Source organism: Varanus komodoensis, unplaced genomic scaffold, assembly GCF_004798865.1.
Source record: "Varanus komodoensis strain SLA01 unplaced genomic scaffold, ASM479886v1 scaffold1, whole genome shotgun sequence".
In the NCBI taxonomy this organism is placed as follows: Eukaryota; Metazoa; Chordata; class Lepidosauria; order Squamata; family Varanidae; genus Varanus; species Varanus komodoensis.
The window spans coordinates 11168222-11189573 of NW_025335268.1; the positions used below are offsets into that span (position 1 = coordinate 11168222).

The 21352-nt window shown below is 41.2% G+C and overlaps 1 protein-coding gene across 3 annotated transcripts in view; it reads left to right on the forward strand.

Annotated features, from left to right (window-relative positions):
- The window catches only part of RBKS (ribokinase), a 68097-nt gene extending 47016 nt beyond the window's left edge, over nt 1-21081 (forward strand). For 2 of the 3 annotated variants that reach the window (XM_044440409.1, XM_044440496.1), the window contains one exon: nt 20622-21081. In XM_044440409.1, the coding sequence (XP_044296344.1) occupies nt 20622-20795 (174 nt within the window). In that variant the 3' untranslated portion in view covers nt 20796-21081. Of the gene's footprint in view, nt 1-16366; nt 17889-20621 lie in introns of those variants that run through there. The other variant, XM_044440587.1, reaches the window with a different exon arrangement.
- The last annotated feature ends 271 nt before the right edge of the window (nt 21082-21352 follow it).

Below are 21352 nucleotides of genomic sequence, written 5' to 3' on the forward strand. Positions count from 1 at the left end.
TGCAGAGCCAGATGGAAATAGTTGAAATCTACAGATTCACATGAAAGATTTTGAGAGGCCTTCCTCACAGACATGATCCCCTCTCAAGGCTGAAATAGCAGGCCATTGATCTGGACAGATACATTATTCGTACATATATGCTGTTCTGTCCAGGCTTCCAAATTCTTCCTTCGCTGAGGTAGTTGCTATCATGTTTCTTCCCAGATCCCCCCAGGGTTTCCCTTCAAATGCTCTCCTGCTAAATCCTCAAATTTTGTTTTGAGCAGTTGGGTTTGGGTGTTTCCAGGAACAAGGTGATAGAGGGGTGATATCAACACCCATCAGGCCCAGCTAGCATAACCAGTGATTAGGAATGCTGGGAATAAAATAGCTGACAACATCTGGAGGGTGCCAGAGTGGGAAAAGTTTTCTTTGAAATGTGTTCTTCTCCACATGGTCCAGGCTTTGAACATTGTCCAGGTTCCTGCCTCTGGCACAGACTCAGCTGAGTTGGTTAATGTAAATTGCTGATGCTTGACTTTGTGAATGAAACTGCCATTATTTTGCTGAGCAGTACACTACTTATGACTGCTGTTTTAGCTGTCTACCTTCCTTTTTTTTCCTCAGAAGTGATATTTCTTTCACACTCAGTCTTGTCGATTGACTCTTTGTGGTTAGACTAAAGGTTTTCATGGACAGGTTTTTACTGATTAGATAACAATGAATCGCTTTAGTAAAATAATTGTACTTGTTAGTCATCCAGCGGAAGTACTTGAACCCCTTATTGGCACATTTCCAAGAAAGTAATTTTGCATGTCTCTTTCACTAATAATAGTCTATGATCAAGTAATTTCTTGTCCCCCCCCCCTTTTAAACAAGGAAATCTATGAAAACTGTTTCACAAACATTGCTCCAATCTAATTGAATACACACTCCTCATGGACAAAATACATTGACATTTGCTTTGGGGCTTTAAAAAAGCTGTCAGAGTCCTTTCTTGGCTGCATTTACTGTCTGCCACTATATGACCGATTTCCTTCAACAGAAATCGGTCATATAGGAACATCAGAACAGTCTGCCTGGATCAGACCACAGGTCCATCTGGTGAAGACCAGGATGTGAAATAATGGCCAACCAGATGCCTTCAGGGAGTTCATGAGCTGAGGGTGTTGAACATTAAGCCCATGGGCCAAGTCCCTGTCTAGAGCTTAATCTGGCTCTCTGGAATTCCCCAGATGGGCTGGCTTCCTTCCCCTGGCCCACACATTTTTCTCAAATGCTGGTTTCTCAGTATTTATATACTTCTCCCATTCTGGAAACTTGAAATTCTTCTTCCAAGGCTTACTTGCTGGTAGTAAGAAAAATAGTAGGCCCATATATCCTGCTTTTTCTGTCTTTTGGTGCAGCCCCTTTTGCCTGCTCCCCACCCCAGATGGGGCAGGACATATGGGGCAGAATGCTGCTCCAAGAGCGTCTCCAAAATGGATTTGGTTCTCATGCCAAATAAACAGGTCATGGGCTTCCTCCCCTGCTGCTCCCTTCTACCTTACCCAGTATCAAGGCGAGCAGGAGCTCTCTTGCCACCTGACACGAGAGACAACTCGCACTGCGCCCTCCTCCTTGCCTCTACACATCCCTGACCCCACCCCTCATCTTGGCTGATGTGCCACGTGGCTGGAAGAAGTCACCTCCTAGAGCTCACGAAGCCCCATCAAGCCCCCACAAGACCACTTCTTCTGTCTCTGTGGCTCTTGCGAAGAGCAGCAGATGGCCAGCGCTGCTCCAGAGAACTCCCCCAGGCCATCGTGGCCCTTGCTGCTCTGGGAGCATATCTGACATGGCACTTTGGGGCACCCACTAGAGGAGGCAGCAGTGCTGGCTGTCCTGGTTGGGGTGGGGAGGAGCAGCACCATCTGCCCCTCTTCTCTCTGGCTCTGGAACTCAGGCAGGCCCCTGAGCCTGCGCCTGATTGGTATGCAAAAATATGCCATCTCTCAGTGACAGTTCCAGGGGCACAGTTTTCTTACAGGGCCTTCCACTAGCGCCCACCTCCTCACTATGGGTGCCATTCCTCATTTGCCCACTCTGACCTCACTTTACATCATGTCCCCCTTTACTTGCCTTAGCATAAACTAAGCAGCCCCAGATCATGTAAATTTTTCTTATAGGGGAGCTTACTCCAACTCCTTGATCATTTTTTTAAATTTTAATTAATTGTATTAAAGGAAAAAACATAATACAATTAATATAATAGTAATAAACATAATTAAACAATACAATAATAACAGTGCTATCTCTGCCAGGACCAACAAATCACGCCACTTAATGTAAGATCATTCATTCATTCAGGTTGCCCCACTTCCCTTCCAGAATTGCACTGACTCTTGTGATGGTTCACACCCCGTTCCTTTTATTAAAACATATTCAATAAATGGTCCCCAAATATTTTCCAAATTATTTTTACTTATCAAACCTTTCTCCACTTAATATCGCAAGTTAACTTATCATTAATAGCTATATTCCAAACTTCTTTATACTAGTCATCCATGTGATAATCACCTTTTACTTTCCGATTCCTTGTTCTTATTAATCTTACTGCTGTTAATAAATTTGTCATCAATTCTTTTATATTTTTGTCCCACTTGTCCTCTAAATAATGACAGTAATCTATTGATAATTTTGGTTGCCCTTTTCTGCACCTTTTCAAACTCTCCAGTATCTTTTCTGAGTTGTGGTGACCAGAACTGTCCATTGTATTACAAATACGATCATGCCACAGATTTGTTATAGAAGCATTATGATAATGGCAGTTCTATTTTTGATTTCTTTCCTAATGATCGCCAGCATCGAATTTGCCCTTTTCACAGCAGCTATACGTTGGTTGACATTTTCATTGAGCTATCCAGCTCCAGGCTTTCATCAGTTGCATGAAGTATTATCCTCAGTTACAATAATACTCAGTTGGGTGGTGCAGGGTTAGTGCTGAGATCAGGGGAAAATGAAATGAAAGAGGGTGATTGTATGCAAAATAAGCCCAGTGACCATTCGCAACTACAGCAATAGGTGATAACAGGATCAACTGAGCAGTGCTGAATTAATGAACATTGGTAGTAGGACAGGAAACAATGGACTCTCTTCAGGCTCAAATAAATAGAACTGGATGTTTGATGAACAGAGCAGTTTTGTGTTGCTGCTTCCCTTTGCAAGTCCTTTGTGATGGCCATGTTGAAATCTGTAGCAAGGTGCCCTGGTAAGTTGTGGATATGTCTGTATGTCGAAAGTTGATAGGTTTACCTTCCATGAGAAGTTACCTAGAGCAGGGATGGAGAACGTGCAGACCTCCTGAAGTTCCTGCACTGCACTTCCCATCATCCCTTGCTGGCATAAACCAATGACGTGGAATGATGGGAGAAGCAGTCCTGCAAAATTTGAAAGTGGGTCACTTCCCCGATCTAGGAGTTTTAAGCCCAGGTTCCTTGATACTCTTCATCTTACCCACCCAGGAGGCAAAGGGTGGGGGACTCCATACAGCCCTTCAAAGAAGCTTGAGGAGGGCTATGAGGACACACTTTTGCATCACAAGCTGCAACATGTGGAGTAATTTATGGTTTTTTTTTTTTTGTTCTTGTTGTTTTTTTGGCTAGAAATCTTATTATGGATTCCAAAGGCCATTGACTGCAAAAGCCACCATCTTGAATTTAGAGGAGCTGAGCAGGGCTGACATGGATAGGCCATTTTGGCAGACTGACATAAGTCTGAGAGGATATAAAGGTGCACAACAACAATAACAGCAGCAGCAATATAGGCCACAGAGTCTATATTCTCTGTGTCTTTTGCACCATTGATTGCAGAATAGGGATGCCCTTGTTGGTTCACATAAATTGTAAAAATGTAGGTCTTTCCTTGAAAGTAGGAAAGAAAAACATTGCACATCTGCTGTACTTCCTAGGCAGATGTTGTATAAGTCAAGATTATGTAAAGCCCATTAAAACAAAATGTACTAACAAGATATTGTCGGTGGGAGTAGGATGTCCTCTCTTTTGCTGACCTTAGCACCAATGCTCTATAAGCACACATAGGCAAGTTGGCGATAAAAAGGCACATTAGTTAGGCCTATGTTGAAAAGCTAACAATGCAGTCTGGGATATGCTGACTCAAAAATAAACGGAGCTTTTGGCCTAATAAGTGTGTGCAGGGTTCACAGTAGGGTTGCACATATCCACATCTGTGGGACTAAGCCCATTTGATCGCGTGGGACTTGTTTTGATGAATCATGTTTAGAATTGCACTTTTTTGTCACTTACTGATAAGAATCCTATCTGCACTTTCTAGAGAGTGACTCTTATCAGTGGGGCTTACTTCTGAGTAAACTCACATAGGCTTCCAATGCACCTCAAGTGGTAAGAATGTTTTCAAAAAATTAGATCATACCATACGTAAGTCCTAGAATTATTATTTCTGTTTCATTGACCCCCACTGCCCACTTCTCATTTCTAGAAGAGACTGCTTTTACCTTTACTTAAAATAACAGCTAATACACTGGGGTTTAGAAGATAATGGTCTTCTAGAGATAAAATCCCCAGCTTTTCGACTGCTCTGTTAGGAGACAGAGTGTTGCAACAAGCACAAAATGTCTCCTGTCTGATTGCTTTCTGTCTGAGGCTCTGGGGGTTACCTGCAAATAGGTCATGGATGATATCAGAATTCACTGTTTTCTGAGCATCACTCACAAGGTGATGTCCCTCCTCCCTTTTATAACCAGATGCAAACGGTAAGCTCTGTGTTACAGCACGAATGTGTCAGTGCTCATTTCTCCATATTAATTCTGGAGTGGGTCATCTTTTGCTGATTGGTTTGTTGCTGTCCTTTGGCTGCTTTGCTGAAGGGGCTGAAAGAAACTCTGCATTAGAACAAGAGTAAACACACCTATGGAGTCTCTGGGAGCTGTTGTGGCTTTGATTTTTGTGGAGGGGGTTGCATTTGCTCTGAGATGCCTATCCTGAAAATGTTCATTGAAAAGGGGCCTCTTTAGTTGTAGGATAGCCTCCCAAGGGAGGTTCCATGATTCCCTTCTAACCACCCACTCTTAAATGGGCTCTTAAGAGTATTTTGTTCTAGCAGGCATTTTTTTCCACTTTAGCCTTTGACAGCCTTTTAATCTGCTGCAGTTGGTACTGTTTTTTATGATGTTTTGTTTTACTGCTGTTTGTTTTGTTATGTTTGCTTTCCGTTTTCTTGTGACATAGTTTTATTGTAAGCTGGCTTGAGTTGGATTATGCTCAAAGAAGTGTCTGAATTTCCACTGGAAATAAACTGGAACTGAGTGAAGTAAATAAACTGAAAGCACGTGAGTGCCTGGAAAAATCAAGTATCTTCCGGACCAAGGATGGGGGTTGGATTCATAAAATAGTTTCTGCTATGGAGATAACACAACCTACCCGGCACCTCCAATCATTACCACCAACTGTGCAAAACTGGTGCCTGGGTGTTACTTGACATTTTGAGTGTGACGGGGTAACCACAGGGGACTATTTCATACTCAGTTTTATGATTTTACGCTACCTAAAAAGCTATTTTACTGTGGCATCAGGATAGATAATTCTGCAAATTTATAACAGCAGTTTCTCCCCTCACAACAAAGTGGTGAGAAAAGTCAGATGAGTTCTCTGTCTTCATTTTTTTAAAATCTCATGAAGATAGAAAGCCAGCGGGGATATGGAGGCTGCCGAATACATTGCACAGAGGTATGTAAGCTGGACAGAAGTTGTGGGTGTGTGCTCTGTGTAATGAAATCCTGGCTGGGGGAAACTTTTTGGACATTGTCTATTTTGGTACCAATAACTTCGGGAAATGTAGTTGGGAGATCCTAGAAGTCAAACTGAGGTTGCTAGGCAGGATGCTGAAGTACAGGGCCACCAAGGTCAAGCTTTCTCTGAAACCTCTTCAGTGTGCATGGCCCTGACAGTTGTGGATTTGCCAGACAGGCAAACTTGAGGAGCCTTAACTCGTGGATAAACAGTTCTATAGGATAGTATGGTAGAGGGCTTCAGATTTGTTAGGCACTGCAAAACAGCGGTATAGGTCCCCTTTGAACCAAAGTGGACCCAGTGTGCTGGTGCAAAAAATGAAAAAGGTAGTACAGCTTTTAAACTGAACCCTGGGAGAAAGTCAACAGGAGCTGAGAAGTATCTAGTTCAGGTTTAGTCACTCTTAGGGGATGAAGATGAAAATGTTTCTGCTTGCCCAAATGTAGAAGGGGAAGAAACAGGCTATAAGTATATGCTGAAACCTTTTAGCCATTCAAAGAGGCCTCTGTGCCAGTAGCATCTATTTATTTATTTATTTTATTTATTAAAACATTTTTATGCCGCCCCATTCGCCGAAGCCTCGGGGCGGCTTACAACATAGATCTAGGGAGAGACAATGTGTATAAATGATTCCGTGCTGTTGTTAAAAGCTTCTGAACCAGAATGGGAAAGCTGGAATTAAAGGAGAACCTAGATGCAGTGGGCATTACAGCAACCTGGTAGAATGGAGGGAACCAGTGGGGTACAGTCATGTCTAGATGTAAATTCTATAGGAAGGACAGGGAAGGGCACACTGTTGCTCTATATGTTAAAGAGGACAGGGTGTTGAGCAGACTAGAAAACTAGAAAAAGGGGCAGACTCTTCCAAAGAAATGCTCTGGATGACAGTCCTGGGATCCAGATCTAATGTAGTTCTAGAAACATGCTACTGTCCCACGATCAGAATGCTCAGGGTGATCTTGACATGGAAAACAAAATCAGAGAGGCCTTCAAATGAGGAAGCATTGTGATAGTGGCTGTTTTCAGTTACTCCCACATTGGCTGGATAAATCCATGTTCCAGTCATGACAAAAAGATTTCATTTCTTGGCATCCTGGACCACTGTGCCCTAGCACAGTTGGTCATGGAACCAATCAAAGGGGAGGTGACCCTGGATTTAATCATAAGTGGTGTTGATCAGGACCTAGCACATGTGGTTGAGCCAACTGGAAATAATGGCCTTGGTGCTTTGAGATTTTAATATATGTGTGCATGGAAATTGCTAAGGAAGTCCAACACTCAATTGAAAGCATCATTTACAATAAAATTAGTAAACATATAGAAGGACAATCCTTATGTTAAAGAATCAAAATGGCTTCTGCAGAAGTAAATCTGGACTCACTGACTTTTTAGATTTCCTTGGAAGTGTTAACTGTGATCCAACAGAAATTGTTTGCCAATAACTCTTGAGCCAACTCAGCAGTTATTAAATATGAGAAGTCCTCTTACGAATCAGTCACTGCCTAAAGAACAGAAAACAGAGTGTAGAAATAAGTAGCAAATTTTCCCAGTGAATAAACAGTGGAACCACAAGGTACCTGTACTTGACCAATGTCTTTCAGCTTGTTCATAAATTATTTGGAATTGAGAGTGCGCAGGGAAATGACCACATTTGTTGATGGCATCAAATTATTTAGGGTTGTTAAGAAAGGGATTGCAAGGAGTTTCAAAGGGAGCTTTCCTCACTGGGAGAACAGGTATCAAGATGGCAAATGTAGTTCAGCATAAACAATTGTAAAGACATGCACAATGAAGCAAAACATCCCAACCTCAAGCCTAAGCTGATGGAATCTGAGTTAGTGCTGACTAACTGAGAAAGAGATCTTGAGGTGGTAGTGGACAGTGCAGTGAACATGTTGAACCAGCAGGTGACTGCTTATTCCATGTTAAGCAGAAATAGAATACAAATTGTAAATAAAACTGTCTATTGCATACTTGTTCTGTAGAAATCTCTGTTGTAGCCACACGTATAATGTGTACAGTTCTGGTGTCCACACCTAAAAAAGGATATTTTAGAGACAGAAAAAGCATAGAAAAGGGCAACTAAAATGATAAAGGGAATAGAAGAACTCCCCTGTGAGGAATGTTTACAGCATCTGGCACTGCTTAGCTTAGAAGAAAGGAAAATGGGGGAAACATGATAGAGATGTACATAATTATGCACGGTGTAGAAAAAGTGGATAGGGAGACATATTCTGCTGCTCACAATCCTACATCCCAGTGTGATCTCATAAAGCTAATTGGTGAAAGATTCAGGACATAAAAAAAGACTTATTTCCACAGCACATAGTTACAGTATGGAACTCATTTCTTGAAGATATAGTGGATGACTTTAAAGAGAGATTGGACTAATTGATGGAATATAAGGCTTTTTGTGTCTGGTCATCCGAATGACTGTTTGCTACCTTGAGTACCAGAGGCAGTGTGCCTTGCTATACCAGTGGCTGGGGAAGAAGGGCAGGAAGGTGCTGGGGCGCTCGTGTACAGCTTGAGCTGGTTGGCCATTGTGTGAACAGAAGGCTGGATTAGATGGACCGCTGGTTTGGTCCAGCAGGACTTTTCTTTTGTTCTGCAATGCTTCTCAACCCCAGTCACAACTTCTCTTTGGGTATGACTTGAATGCATCCCCAGATTCTGGATGAAACCCAAGCCAGAAAAAATGTAATGGCTACTGGAATGAAATGAAAGCATAGAAATAAATCCAAAGAAAGAGAGTGAGTCCTTAAAAATAAAATGAAAAAAAGCCATTCTTTGTTTCCTGACTTTGTGGCCTAACGGCTGTGACTCAGGAAGATATAAATACTGAATCTCATCCAATGACTAATTACTCAAAATTCTGTGCATCAGCAGAAGTGGAACCTGTGGTCTGCTCTAATACTATCAAATGCCTTTGCTATTCAATAATACCCCTCCATGCTTGCTATCCAGTATTCAGTTTGCCCAAAGAAAGGGTGAGTTTTGTTTCCGTTAACCTCTTGACAATGAAAAAAGCAGCTGCTAATAAAATGAAGCAGTTGGCAGACAAAGTGTCTGAGGGAGACTTCTGCCGTTCCCTGGTGGTTAACCTTTTCCTACCCATCGCTGTTTGCTTCAGAGTGGAAACTGGCATTGACCACAACAGGAAGGGTCTACTAACAGTGGCAGCTATTATCAGGCAAGCAGTTGGGCTCTAATTGTGGTTAATTGCACACCAGGCTGGTGAGGTGGAGGGTATTATGGTCAAAAAGTATGCCCCAAATAGTGATAATATAATAGCTCCCTTTATTTTTCATGCAGCCAAAATAACCCTGTGACTTAGCCTTCTGCTTTCTCGCCTACAAATATGCAATCCAATGAATTTCTGTAATACAAAGAGCCATACAGAATAAGTTAACCCACCAGCTGCTCTAATCAGCAACAATTAAATTGTATTTAACACTGCATCTATTATTTCTTAAAGTTCAGCTTGGCTGTGAAAGCCGCATGACTTGCAATCATTCTCTGACTTGACTAGCTTTGTAGCAGACAGAGGCCTCTTAGGTCATCCCAACCTCTGATCCTGATATGGATGCTTAAGGCTTTTCCAATTGTTGCCCCACTCCAAACAATAACTTTTTACTCATTTATGGCAGGGGATTCAGGAGTCTTCCCTCCACGGAGCACCTCTGTTGCAAGAATAGAGTACTTGTAGGAAAGCGACCTTACAATAGTTCATCATTTGTGATAAGCATGTCATGTGGAATGTAATTTGTGAGTTTGTTACTGCTCCTGCTTTCTCTGAAGAAGGCTGCTGCAGTGCCTTATTCAGAGAAAGCATGGAAACCATGCAGCCACAGATCTGTGTGTAACTTAGGACAGGCTCCAAACATAACCATGCATGTAGACTCCCCAGCCAGCTGATGGTCTGCGTCTCCAGACTTCTCTTCTTGGAGAACCTTTTGGAGTAGGTGATTGCTTTCCAGACTCCACTGGAACCTTCCAGACTCTTGCCACCATGATCTTTAAGATCAACACAAGAGTACTTGAGTGATTCTAGCATCCATTTGCCAAGTCTTGTATAGCAACATTCTGCAGCGAAGCTCCTTTCTGGGATAGCCTATAGTTGTTCTTTATCCCATTGGCTGGCCAAAAAACTGAACTGCTGAGCAATAGCTCCTTCCCTTCCCTGGCATGGGGAGACTGTAGATAGCATGGCTGACCGTGTCTTGAGACTAGCTGGGGGCTAGTGTTAAGAATAAATTCCTTTCTTTTTCAAAATATTCTGGAAAGGGCCCCAATATCTAGTAGGGCTCAGCACATGCAGATGGCCCTGAGTTGCTGGAGTCAATCTCTATTTCAGGGTATCCTAGAGAAGAGGAGCCAAATGAGAGGCAGAATGAGCAGTGGTCACATGCATTTGCAACAGGGAGCAGGAGCTCCCTGTCATGTTCCAGGGCTGTTCTAGGCACTGTACCAACAGATTTTTTTAATAAAGTGGAGTGGAAGAAATGTTCCTCTGCTTCTATTTGCTGACAGTCCTATACTGTGTATCTGAGGCTTGCAAGTACAAACCTTAGGGCATCAGGCTACCCTTGGAGATCAGAAAGCATCATTATCCCTAATTTGCAGAAAGGAAAAAGTGAGGCATCGGGAGGTGCACAGATTTTTTCAAAGATCATCACACAATGAGGCAAAGGTTGCTCTTTGATGCGCTGCTACAGAGCCAGATATGAAGGCTCATAATACTCGATCCCAAGGCTTGTCCTGACTAGTTCAAGACAGCACCATATGATTAAAAAAAGGCCTTTCCCCCACTCAGTATAAATGGCTTTTTGATCAATGAATGGAAATGTAATTTAAGCAAATTGAGCAAATGTAAACAGGTTTGTTCAGTACAGCTTGCAGTCTTAACATATGCAGTGGGAGAGCTGGAAGACCACCCAGGTCATGGTCTGGACTCACTTCTAAACCACCCAGCTCTCTAATTAAATCCCTTTCTATCCCTTGTTTTCAGGAGCGGGAAGGAGCTGCAGCTTTTCATAGTCTTCTTCCAGATGGGAATGCATAATTGAATGGCAACCCAGCTGTTGGAGAGATGTGAATTGTGAGCAATGCTGCAAATCAAGACATTGATAGAAATCAATGTCAAGTCATTCTCTCCCTCTGAGTTTAAAAGGAGCCCCGCAGCGCAAACAGAACGCAGCCCATCATCTTGATTTGGGCAGGATCAGGCATAGAACATGTTTTTTCAATGCTAGACCTGGTAGTAAAAGAAGATGCCAGTAGGAATGTGCAGAGTGCTTCCCTTCACTGGAATTTGGCACTGCATGTGTAGAACAAGAATGAAGGGCAGAAGCCCCAAATTCTTAGACCTCTGAGCAATCCTTTTTAGACATTTCAACAGAGAGCATGCCCAACACAACTGCCTCCTCCTAAGACTATGCTCGCCCTGGTGTGTTTTTTTCCAGGACAAGAAGGGAGAAACTAGACCTCCATGTTGATTCTGTGCTGCTTTTTGTGCTTGTGGAGTCCGTCCAACTGTACAAGGAGCAGCCCTGGCATTACTTGCACATAAATGGTTCAGTTTGCCGCATCAAGCAACGAGCTGGGAGACGTCTAACAAGTAGTTCTGCCAGCATGAAAAGCTCTAAGCTACCACGTGACTCTGCTGACTGGAGCACTCCTCAGTGAGAGCTTACCTGTTGGCAGAGAGGTATGTCAGCTTGCTGCTCAGAATGGCAAACTGCAGCACTTACTTGTAAGTAGACCTGGTAGCTGGTAAGACATACAGCTTTGCCGCTTTGAATGGCAGCCTGGAACAACCACCTGCGAGCAGATTGGGATAATTCATTTTGACTGTATTAGACTAAGGAAGGAAATACTCTATGGTGAAAGACAGTACATGAAAGAAATTGTGAGATGGGGCCACTGAGCCTTAAATCTGTGCTACCTGCTTTCCTCTTACACCAAGGTGTAGGGACTGCTGTGATGCCCTGCCCTGAGTCCAGTGAGACAGCATATTAAAGATGTTATGGATTTGCACCACTGCTATCAATGGATGTATCCTAGTAGTCATTAGTAAAAGAAATGTGTGACATGCTGTCAGTAGAGGGCTAGAAGAACCAGTAGCTAAGATGATGTCACAGAGGAGGCAAAACCGTAATTCCAACAGTTTTGTTAATGCAGGAAGTTAATTTGTTAGGAAGCTACCCACAGGATCACTCCTCCACCCATAGCTACTTATCCAAGCTCTTTGAAAAACGTAAGAGGCCCTTCTTTCTGTCACCTTATCCCACACTCTCTGAAGTATGTCAGGCCAGCACAGGCAATAGGACTTTCTGGGTGCCAGGAGCACCATTGTGGAATGCCCAACTGCATCGTTGCTGGATGTCTGCCACACAGGAAAGAAATACCCCTTTGGCAGGGGACAAGGAGAGGACTTGCTTCATATACTGTTTCTGTCTTCAGCTGCTACCTCTGTTGGCTTGAAGGGCTCTGCTGAGCCCCCAAAGCTTATTCTGCAGTACTCTTTAGGCTTGTGAAATTCTGTGCTGGTAGCTTGCTCTAGTCTTGTTATGGGGGAGGAGAAGCAGGGGCTCTCCCATTGGAGAGAGAGTTCAAAGTCCAGTGGATGTTGAAGGTTCAGTCCATGGCTAATGGGAAAGACCTCTGCCCAGGACTTGGGAGGTGCCACCGTAGTCACAATAAGCAGCAGTGGACTAGAAGGACCCATAGTCTGATAATGCAGTTTTTTCTGTATGTGCCACATATTTTTTAAAAAACTTTGGTTTATGAGTGTGCTCACAGTTATTGTTGTATTTATTTATTTATTTATTTATTTATTTATTTATTTATTTATTTATTTATTTATTTGGGATATTTCTAACCCATCCAATCACTATGCATCTCTGGGCGGCTTACAAACAAAATTCAATAAATACAACAATATAAAAATTATAAATACCCCAAACAATAATAAGACTAACAACTCATGACTGAAATAAAACATGATTAAAATCTTTTAAATATTAAAATACTGGGTGAATAAAGAGGTCTTGACCTGGCGGCGAAAAGCATATAATGTCGGTGCCAGGAAGACCTCTCTAGGAAGTGCATTCCATAGCCAGGGCGCCACCGCAGGGAATGCCCTCCTCTGGGTATTCTGTCTCCTAATCTCCTTCAACTATTGCCACCATGGCCATTTCTTTAAAGATGGAAAAGGGGTGTGTGTGAGGAGGTGGAAAAATAAATTTTACTTTCTGTCCCATAACAGCAGTAAGCTAACCTCATAGCATTCTGGACTGTTGGAGCAGTACGACAATGGAACCAATGACCTAGGGAGGTTGTGGGCTCTCCCACACTAGAGGCATTCAGATACAACTGGACAGTCACCTGGAAGGGATGGTTTAACTTGGAGGCCTGTGCTGAACTGCAAGTTGGACCCAATGGCCCTCTGGCCCTTCCATCCTATTCTATGATAACAGACACAGAGTCATAAAATTGTGCAGCTTCCTGCCCTTTTCTGAGTTAGACTTGGGTGGATGCCACCTTTTAAAAAATGTTCCATCTGCTTTTCCTGTACCATTTGAAGAAGTCCATAGTAGGAGCGCACATACAACACACAGGGCATATGTCACTTAGTAGAAGTAAGTTGATACAGGGCCAAAGCCCGCAGCTCCAAAGATCCTGACATTGCAAGATGCTGGTTGGGATTTAAATCCATTGCCTCCTGATCTTGTTGACTCACAGGCGAGCCAACACTAACAGGATCCTGTTTCACCTTAGCTAGCTACACTTCCAACCTGGACAGCTAGTAATCTGTCATCAGCTGCAAACATGCCACCTTATTATTTTCAGACGAAACATAGAAATGGGCTGTAGCTAATACTGGAAAGATTCCAAAGGCTAGCATTCAAATACTAATTTGCTGGAATTTAAAATATTTGTTTGTGCAGTGTTGGACCAAACCTTTGGTTGCCTGTTTTGGAAAATGAACCTCACCTGTGCAGTCAAAATATAGTAATAAGTTCAGAAACTGGTCGTGTGCTGCCCTCTGGCTGCCTCATTCTGACTTATGGTAGAGACAACCCTGGGTTTTGGTTGGCATTTGCAACAGGATGGCACCACCAAGCAGTTTGAAAGATTTTTGCAGTCATCTAGTCCATGGATTCTTTCCAGCGTTATTTTCTCCCGTCTGTTAAAAATGCCATACAGGAGAGGTATTCTGGATTTTATAGGTTACTTAGTACTTGCTTCCAGATTTTGTATCTCAAGATTGGGCTTTGTGTTACTTCCTGTTCCTTTGTACACTTTTATTTCTCTAATTTAAAATGGACTTCATATTCTACTCTTTCTAAATATTGCAAAGGATGTTCTTACTGGATGGAAATTCGGCTGTTCTCTTTTCCTTCAGCTGCATTAGATGACTGACTTTAAAATAACCCCCAGCCCCTTTGTTGAATGAATATGCAGGTCACTGAGAGGAAAGTTTTCTATATACAGCTGTTGGCTGGCTATTAATCCAGTGCATCTCCTTTTGGTTGTTGGGAGATTTGAGATTACACATTTACTTTCCTGCTTTTCCACTACATAACCTCTAGGTGGCACAGTGCTATAATAGAATCGAACAAATAAACAGGAGCAAACTGAACTTTCTTTTGCTTTCATAATCAAATGTTGCATTTTCTCTGCTCTAAAAACATCACCAAAAGTGCTGAGAAACAAAAGGGAAACTGGAGAGTCACTTTATCATTTAAAGATTCCATAAACAATTGTGGCTAGGGAATGATGACTGTATGATAAGCATCTAATATAGAAATCCCCAGGGAGGTTTCAGATTCAAATCCAGGCAAATGTCAGCAAATCCAGGCAAATGTCAGCTACCTAAGGAGGGATTACTAGCACACTGTTAAAACTATCCTGAATCATATCCTTAAAAATAAAACATTCCTACCAAAATATCCCTGAGACCACTGACCCAGTAACCTGAAAGGAAAGGCTACTCAGAAAATGGATTTAATGTCCTTGCATATTTTAGAAGAGGGGGGCAGAACCTCTGTCAATTTGAAGGCTGAATTAAATTTTGAAAAAAAAAATTTTTAAAGTTCTCAGGGGATGTATTTCAGTGGTTGACAGAGCTTAAGATAATTTGGACAAGGTTCTAGACTCCCCCCCACACACACACACACATACCAACCTTTTTAGCCTAAAGTTCTTACTACCAGTAACTAAACCTTAGAAGAGACACTTCCATCTGGCCTGATTAGATCAATCCTAGGGGATGTCTACCAAGAGCTATTAGCCTTGACAGCTAATGGAGCCTGCCTTCTGGACAACATGGATATCTGGCTTGATCCAGCGGGGTTTCAGTTGTGTCTTTAATATCTCTCAAGTCAGAGAAAAAGATAATTTCCCATGAGATGCTATAGTCATGATTTTCTAAAATAAGGATTCAGAATCAAGCATTCTTACAAGCACTAAGCTTTGAACAATTCTGACTTACACCTTTTCTCAGAAGATATTTCACAAACATTCTTGGGTATTTGGGTAAAAAGGAAACTTCCTATCTAGAGCATCTCTCTAATTTAAAAGACTATGCAGATTATTTTTCTAGAAATGTAGGAAGTAGACATTCTGAAAAAGCATGTTAATATTGGGCAAGTTTGTTACCCAAGTAGGAAATAAAAATATCTGAGTATTTGAGGTACTGATTGTCTAGTACCCATGAAAGTTGGAGATGACTTATGAGAGTTTGCAGAGCTTCAGACTCATAGTCAATACCTTATGGATAATAATTTGTTATCTGTTGAAGCAGGTATTCCCCATATCAGTTGTCTTGTGCTATATGCAAACTGCGGTTGAGAATGATCATTACACACTAGTAGGATAAGCTTAGCAAATTTATACTCAGAGGAATCAGCTAAGGCTCACTGGATATTATAAGCAAAAGCAGAAAGTTCAAGCTTTCATGAAAACCTCATGAAATGTGCAGCGAGAGCAGTGTTGCACTAACGCTTTCAAATCACAGTGGTAGGTTAGTCTGGTTTCTCAGAACTAGCAGACACTTCCAAAAGCGTTTGGTTTATATATTCATTTTATCATTGCGCCTGCCTTCAGATCTGTTCAAAAGCGAGACATCTCCAGATGATTGATGGCCCTTGAAAATATAAAGTGTTGTGGAGATGACAAGAGTTAACAGGCTGCAGATTTCTTTGTGCCTTTTCAAATTAACACAGCGGGTACATGTCTCTTGAGTTGTTTTGCAATGTATACCACAAGTTAGATAACTCTCCAGGTCTCTCTTCTACTGCCCTTTGATCTTGAATGGTTTTGTAGGACATGATGATTTCAAGAACAAAGGAAACCATGTACACACTAGACACTCTATCTGGGCTCATCTCTCAGGAATGCATGGGGTTAACAGTCAGCACCATGTAATCATTTGCAAACGACCCATCAGGAAATCTGTCAGGAAGTGGGTACAGATTCCTGAGAACTGATGCAAAGTATTGCACTAGTGTACTATTCTAGCAGCACTTGGTGAGGTGGATATTTTTCAGTAACATATATCATGCTCTTCACAGACATCAAAAGTCGTTTGTGGCAGTGGCTTAGCTGTGGATGTCTAAGTGCAGTGTAACAACAGCAACAGCAATCAAGAGGTGCTCCTTTGATTTTCCCACATAATATCTTCATATGTAAATTAGAAATAGATGAATTAAGGTAAGCACCCAATACTTAGAAAGCCACACCCAAAGATTCATTTGTAGTGCTGGGGCCTGGAGCCTCTCTCAGCTCAAGGGGCAAATTCAACTTTGGAGAAGGTCTTGGAGCTGTATTCCTGTGGTGGGGGCAGCCAAAGGCAAAAGGGATGAGCCCCAAAATGCTAGCATATTTTAGCTGGAAGTCTTTGGCTGCCAATACCTGGCATTTCAGCTTTCAAGAATGGAGAGAAAACTGCACAAAACCTGGGAAACAACCAAACAAATGGTAGTTGGGGAAAAGGGGATAGGCCCAGGGAAAGAGGGTAGAACATCTGGAAAACCCCCATAGGACTGGATTTGGCCTTTGAGCACCTTTTGGGTACTGAGTTACTTGGCTTTGGCATCATTGAATGGCTTGGAATGAAGATCAGAAAATATGCCATAAAGTTGGAAGCCATTTCAGGTAGCTGCTGTAAAAGTTTTAGTATTTAATTCCATATTTGTTTGCCTCCTTGCAGGACAAGGCATAGTAAAAACATAACATTGATCTATCTTACCATATTAAACATTTAAAATATTGCTACTGCAGAAGTTTGAAAGAAGGCACATACTACCAAAAAATTTTTAAAAAGGCAGCTCAAAAAATTGGGAAGCCACACCCAAAGAATCATTAAAAAACTTAAAGCTTTTTCCTTCTTTTTAAAGGTGCTTTTAATTCTGAACCCTAGCATTAAAGCACCTTAAAATGAGAAGTTTTCACAGCCTATAACTGTAAAGCAAATATTTCCAAACTACTTGTATGGAAGAGGAAGATTAGGGTAGCTGGCTTTTCTCCAGATAATTGTGTAGGAGGTAGAACTTGAGATGCCTTTGATTACCACCATGAATATGATGAAAAGCAATATTTATTGTCTTCTTTCTTTGCTTCTTATTCTTGTTTAGAGTCCAGCAGTCCTGATCCCTTTTCACCCTAGTACAAAATGGACATACTAAACTGGCACCCTTCTGTGTGAACCAAAATGTAGAATTGAGCAGTCTCAAATATAATATTACAGATTGGAAAGCAAAAAAAGAAGCCAAAGGAATTTGAGGGCTCATATACTAGACTAGCAGAGAACTAACCGAGGGATACAAGCTTGTTACCCAAGACCGCTGAAAGAAAAATGAGAAGCAGCTTGTCAGAGTTGAAACAGAGCAGATGCAAGCTAGACTTCTTACTGTAAATCCAGCTGAGGAATGAAACAAGTTGAAACAGTCTGTAGATACTTCTGGTGACAGTTTAAAATATAAAACCTCATCAGCACATATTGGGAATAGTTTAAAAGTAAGGAGCCTAAAGAAGGAAGCGCTCAGAAACATAACTAGTAGATGATACCAACAAAATATGTCTTGCTAAAATTTATTTACCGTATTTTTTGCTCTGTAAGACGCACATTTTCCCCCCTCAAAAGGGGAAATGTCTGTGCATCTTATAGAGCGAATATGTGTGTGCAGTAAGTCTGTCAGATGTGCAGCCCATGAGGAAGTGATGGGGAATGTGCCTCTGATTATGTGCCCATTTGATTCAGAATATTTTTTTTCTTGTTTTCCTCCTCTAAAAATTAGGTGCTTCTTATGGTCAGGCGCATCTTATAGAGCGAAAAATATGGTGCATTCTTTCAGCTACCCAAAAACATGCAAATCCACTTTTCTTCACTGAGGTGAAGCTGGTATTGCCAGTGCTGGACTACAAATCTTGATTTTGGTCCATGTATGTTGTGCTTTTTTCCCTTTTAATTCTATACCAGAGTGGTCAAACTACTGAGGAATGGGATTGTGCAAAATGAACACTAATTTGAATAAATTATGCAAAATGAACCATTGTGCATAACCTGCATAATTTATTCTGCTGTCAGGAGAGGAGCTATACAGGGCACTAAAGCCCACTAAAAATTAGTTTCAGACATATTTCTGAAATTTGGCACTGCTCACACATTTTATATTTTCAACGACATAAGGACTAGAAACGTTAAAAAAATTAAAGTGCAACTTCTCAAGAAGATGAGTTCTGTGGCTTTATTGCTCTTCTGTTCAGTTATGGTATACCCACAGCCACGTGGCATCGAGTGCCAATGCATTCAGAGCAGGGCATTCAGGCAGAAGTTCAGGAGAAAAAGCAGAAGGGGCTGGTTTTGAAGTAAAGTGATACCCCTTCCAGCTGAAGAGCTTCATCATTCCCATATGCTCCTTAAGTCCAGTGTCTACCATTACCTACCTGCACTACTGTTTTTAAGTCTTGAGACCCAAGCAGCTCTAGAAACATGGGTGAAACCTCAGGGGAGGAAACATTGAACATCCCCTGGGGAATTTAGCAGGGAGTTGTGCTGATCTCCCACCATTTGTTCTCTTTTACTGGTCTCTCTCACCAAAAGTAGCCCTTGTCTGTTCAGAACATCCTTCAGACGACATCCTTGGTCCTTGAAGCTTCCTGCTGCATTGCATGGCCTGTTATTACAGTGGGGCCTTTTTTTCTGCTCTCTGTGCACACAAAGAGCCATCCAAGTTAACAGTTAAAAATAAAGGCATGTCTTCAGTATCCTATTCTCTATGTGCAGTTCTTGGCCTCTGAAGTGTCGCTATTCTTAACATCGGAAGGTTTTTAAAGTGTTTTTGGTGCACCTCCAGTCCCTGGTCATCTTGTTTATCCTAGACCCCACTGAAAAGCTTGGAATGGCCGCGCACGTGTGTGTGTGTGTGTGTACAAATGCCCTATACAAAGAGTAGCAATTCTCACTTTTGCAAGTTTTCCAGCGCAAAAAAGAGGTGCAGACATTTTTCTTAACTACCTGCAAGTCACAGCAACAGTTCTATTGTGTCTCTGTTGCTAAGCCTGTGAACCAATACCATTCCTCCTGTGTCCAAAGCAGCTTGGACTGCATAGAATTATGAAAACTCTACACCTATTATTTTTCATAGCTTGTAAATTCGTACATTAGTTGGTGCGGATTCTATGGCAACAACATATAACAGCCTGAAATGTTCTTAAAGGACAGCACATTGCAAATATAAATGTTACAGGACTGCTGTTCTTTCCCTCTGTGAGGGCATACTTCAATAAGTCCACTTGGAAAAATAGGATATTCTCCATTGTACAGAATAAAATATTCTGCCAAAAGTACATTTTGGAGTACAAAGATAAGGCACGATGTACATTCCCTGAACAACAACACTCAAGCCAACAGTGGCAACTGCTGCCAAACTCCTTTTCAGAGCCTTATTTCCTCTTTGGGAAGTCATTTTACGAGGATCTAATAAAAATGCTTTAAAATAGAGATGAAATCCAGCATGTGAAATCAGTGTGCAAATCAAATCATGCTTTGATGATCTCACTTGTCAATGTAGGTACTTTTCTGCTTTTTCAAACTAATTTCATGGAAAATGATAGCAACTGTTGATAGGAAAACAACAGCTTTAAAAACTGATGTAATGAATTAGTGACTAAAAGCAGAGTAGAAGTAAGTAGAAAACTTTGCAGGAAAGAATGTGGAAGTGGGAGAGTATACAGAGGATAATGTTTGATTAAAAATGAGGGGGTTATGTTAGATAAAAAAAATGGAATATTTGTGACTCACTAGAAGGTAACATGAAACTTAAAAGAAATGTACTTGTCATGGTTTCTTCCCAAAGAAGCTTGAAGATTGATGACACTACTGTGAGATCTCTAATCTCTTGCAGAAGCCATGGCAAATAAGCAACTCTGAAATTGCATTTAATTTGAGGAATAAATTACGTTGTTCATGTTGTAAGTTGCAACTTTGCATTGCAAAGTTTGGAAAATGTCAGCTTTCAGACATGAATATTAGATAAATTTTGTCAATACCAAAAACTCAAAGAGTTTCACTAATGAATTTCACAATCATTTACATGATTCTTTACATTAAGTGGGACATGTGCTACAGGGGGGAAATCAGTATGCAGTACCCATTTCAAATTCTTGTGTGTATTCACAAACACAATTCAACTCCAAGGTTTCCATGGCAAGCTGTAAGGACACTAAATTTATTTAGGTAAATAGTTTCTTTTGTAGGACTTTCTGTATAGCTACATCTGAAGTAACACTTCCTTTTATTCTTTGCTTTTTCCTTTTTTTCTTTAGGGAGCAGGAGATAGTTTTGTGGGATCACTGGCTTTCTACCTAGCCTCCTATCCCAGTCTACCTCTAGAGGAAATACTGGTGAAAAGTAATTTTATTGCTTCTGTCAGCGTCCAAGCAACAGGGACACAGACTTCCTATCCTTACAGAAAAGACCTGCCACAAGATCTGTTTTGAGTTGTAATTCTACCCTGTTAAAATAGAGGACATTGATTTTTTCTTTGTTCGAGTAAGATAATTCTGATGTATATGACTTTTAATTAATGTGCTGTACTTTAGCCCTAACACCAGAGACCACAGGGTTTGTCTCACTCTGAGACAATACAAATAACTTCTAAAGTTCATATTCAAATTTGTGGATGAGATATAAAATACAGAGAAAAATGAAAGGACACCATTTGCTTAGCTCTGTAGTTATGCCTTAGTTTTTTTTAAATCAGTTCTCAGTCTGGAAATTGTGATTTAAAATGGAAAATATTTTTTAAATGTTCTATTTAACTCCAAAATGTTGGAAAATAAAATTGTCCAAATGAGCACTGATTCATGCATTATTAGACCTGCAAATGCAACACAAGACTTTACACCAAGCTAACTGATTAAAGAATGAAGTATTATAGCAATTCTCTTTCTCTCAAGCGTTCTCACTTTCGGAGTGATCACCAAAAGTAAAGTTGACTACAATTCTCAACTGTCTGAGGAAGCCTTCAGGAGCTGGATTTAACACTGAGTTCACA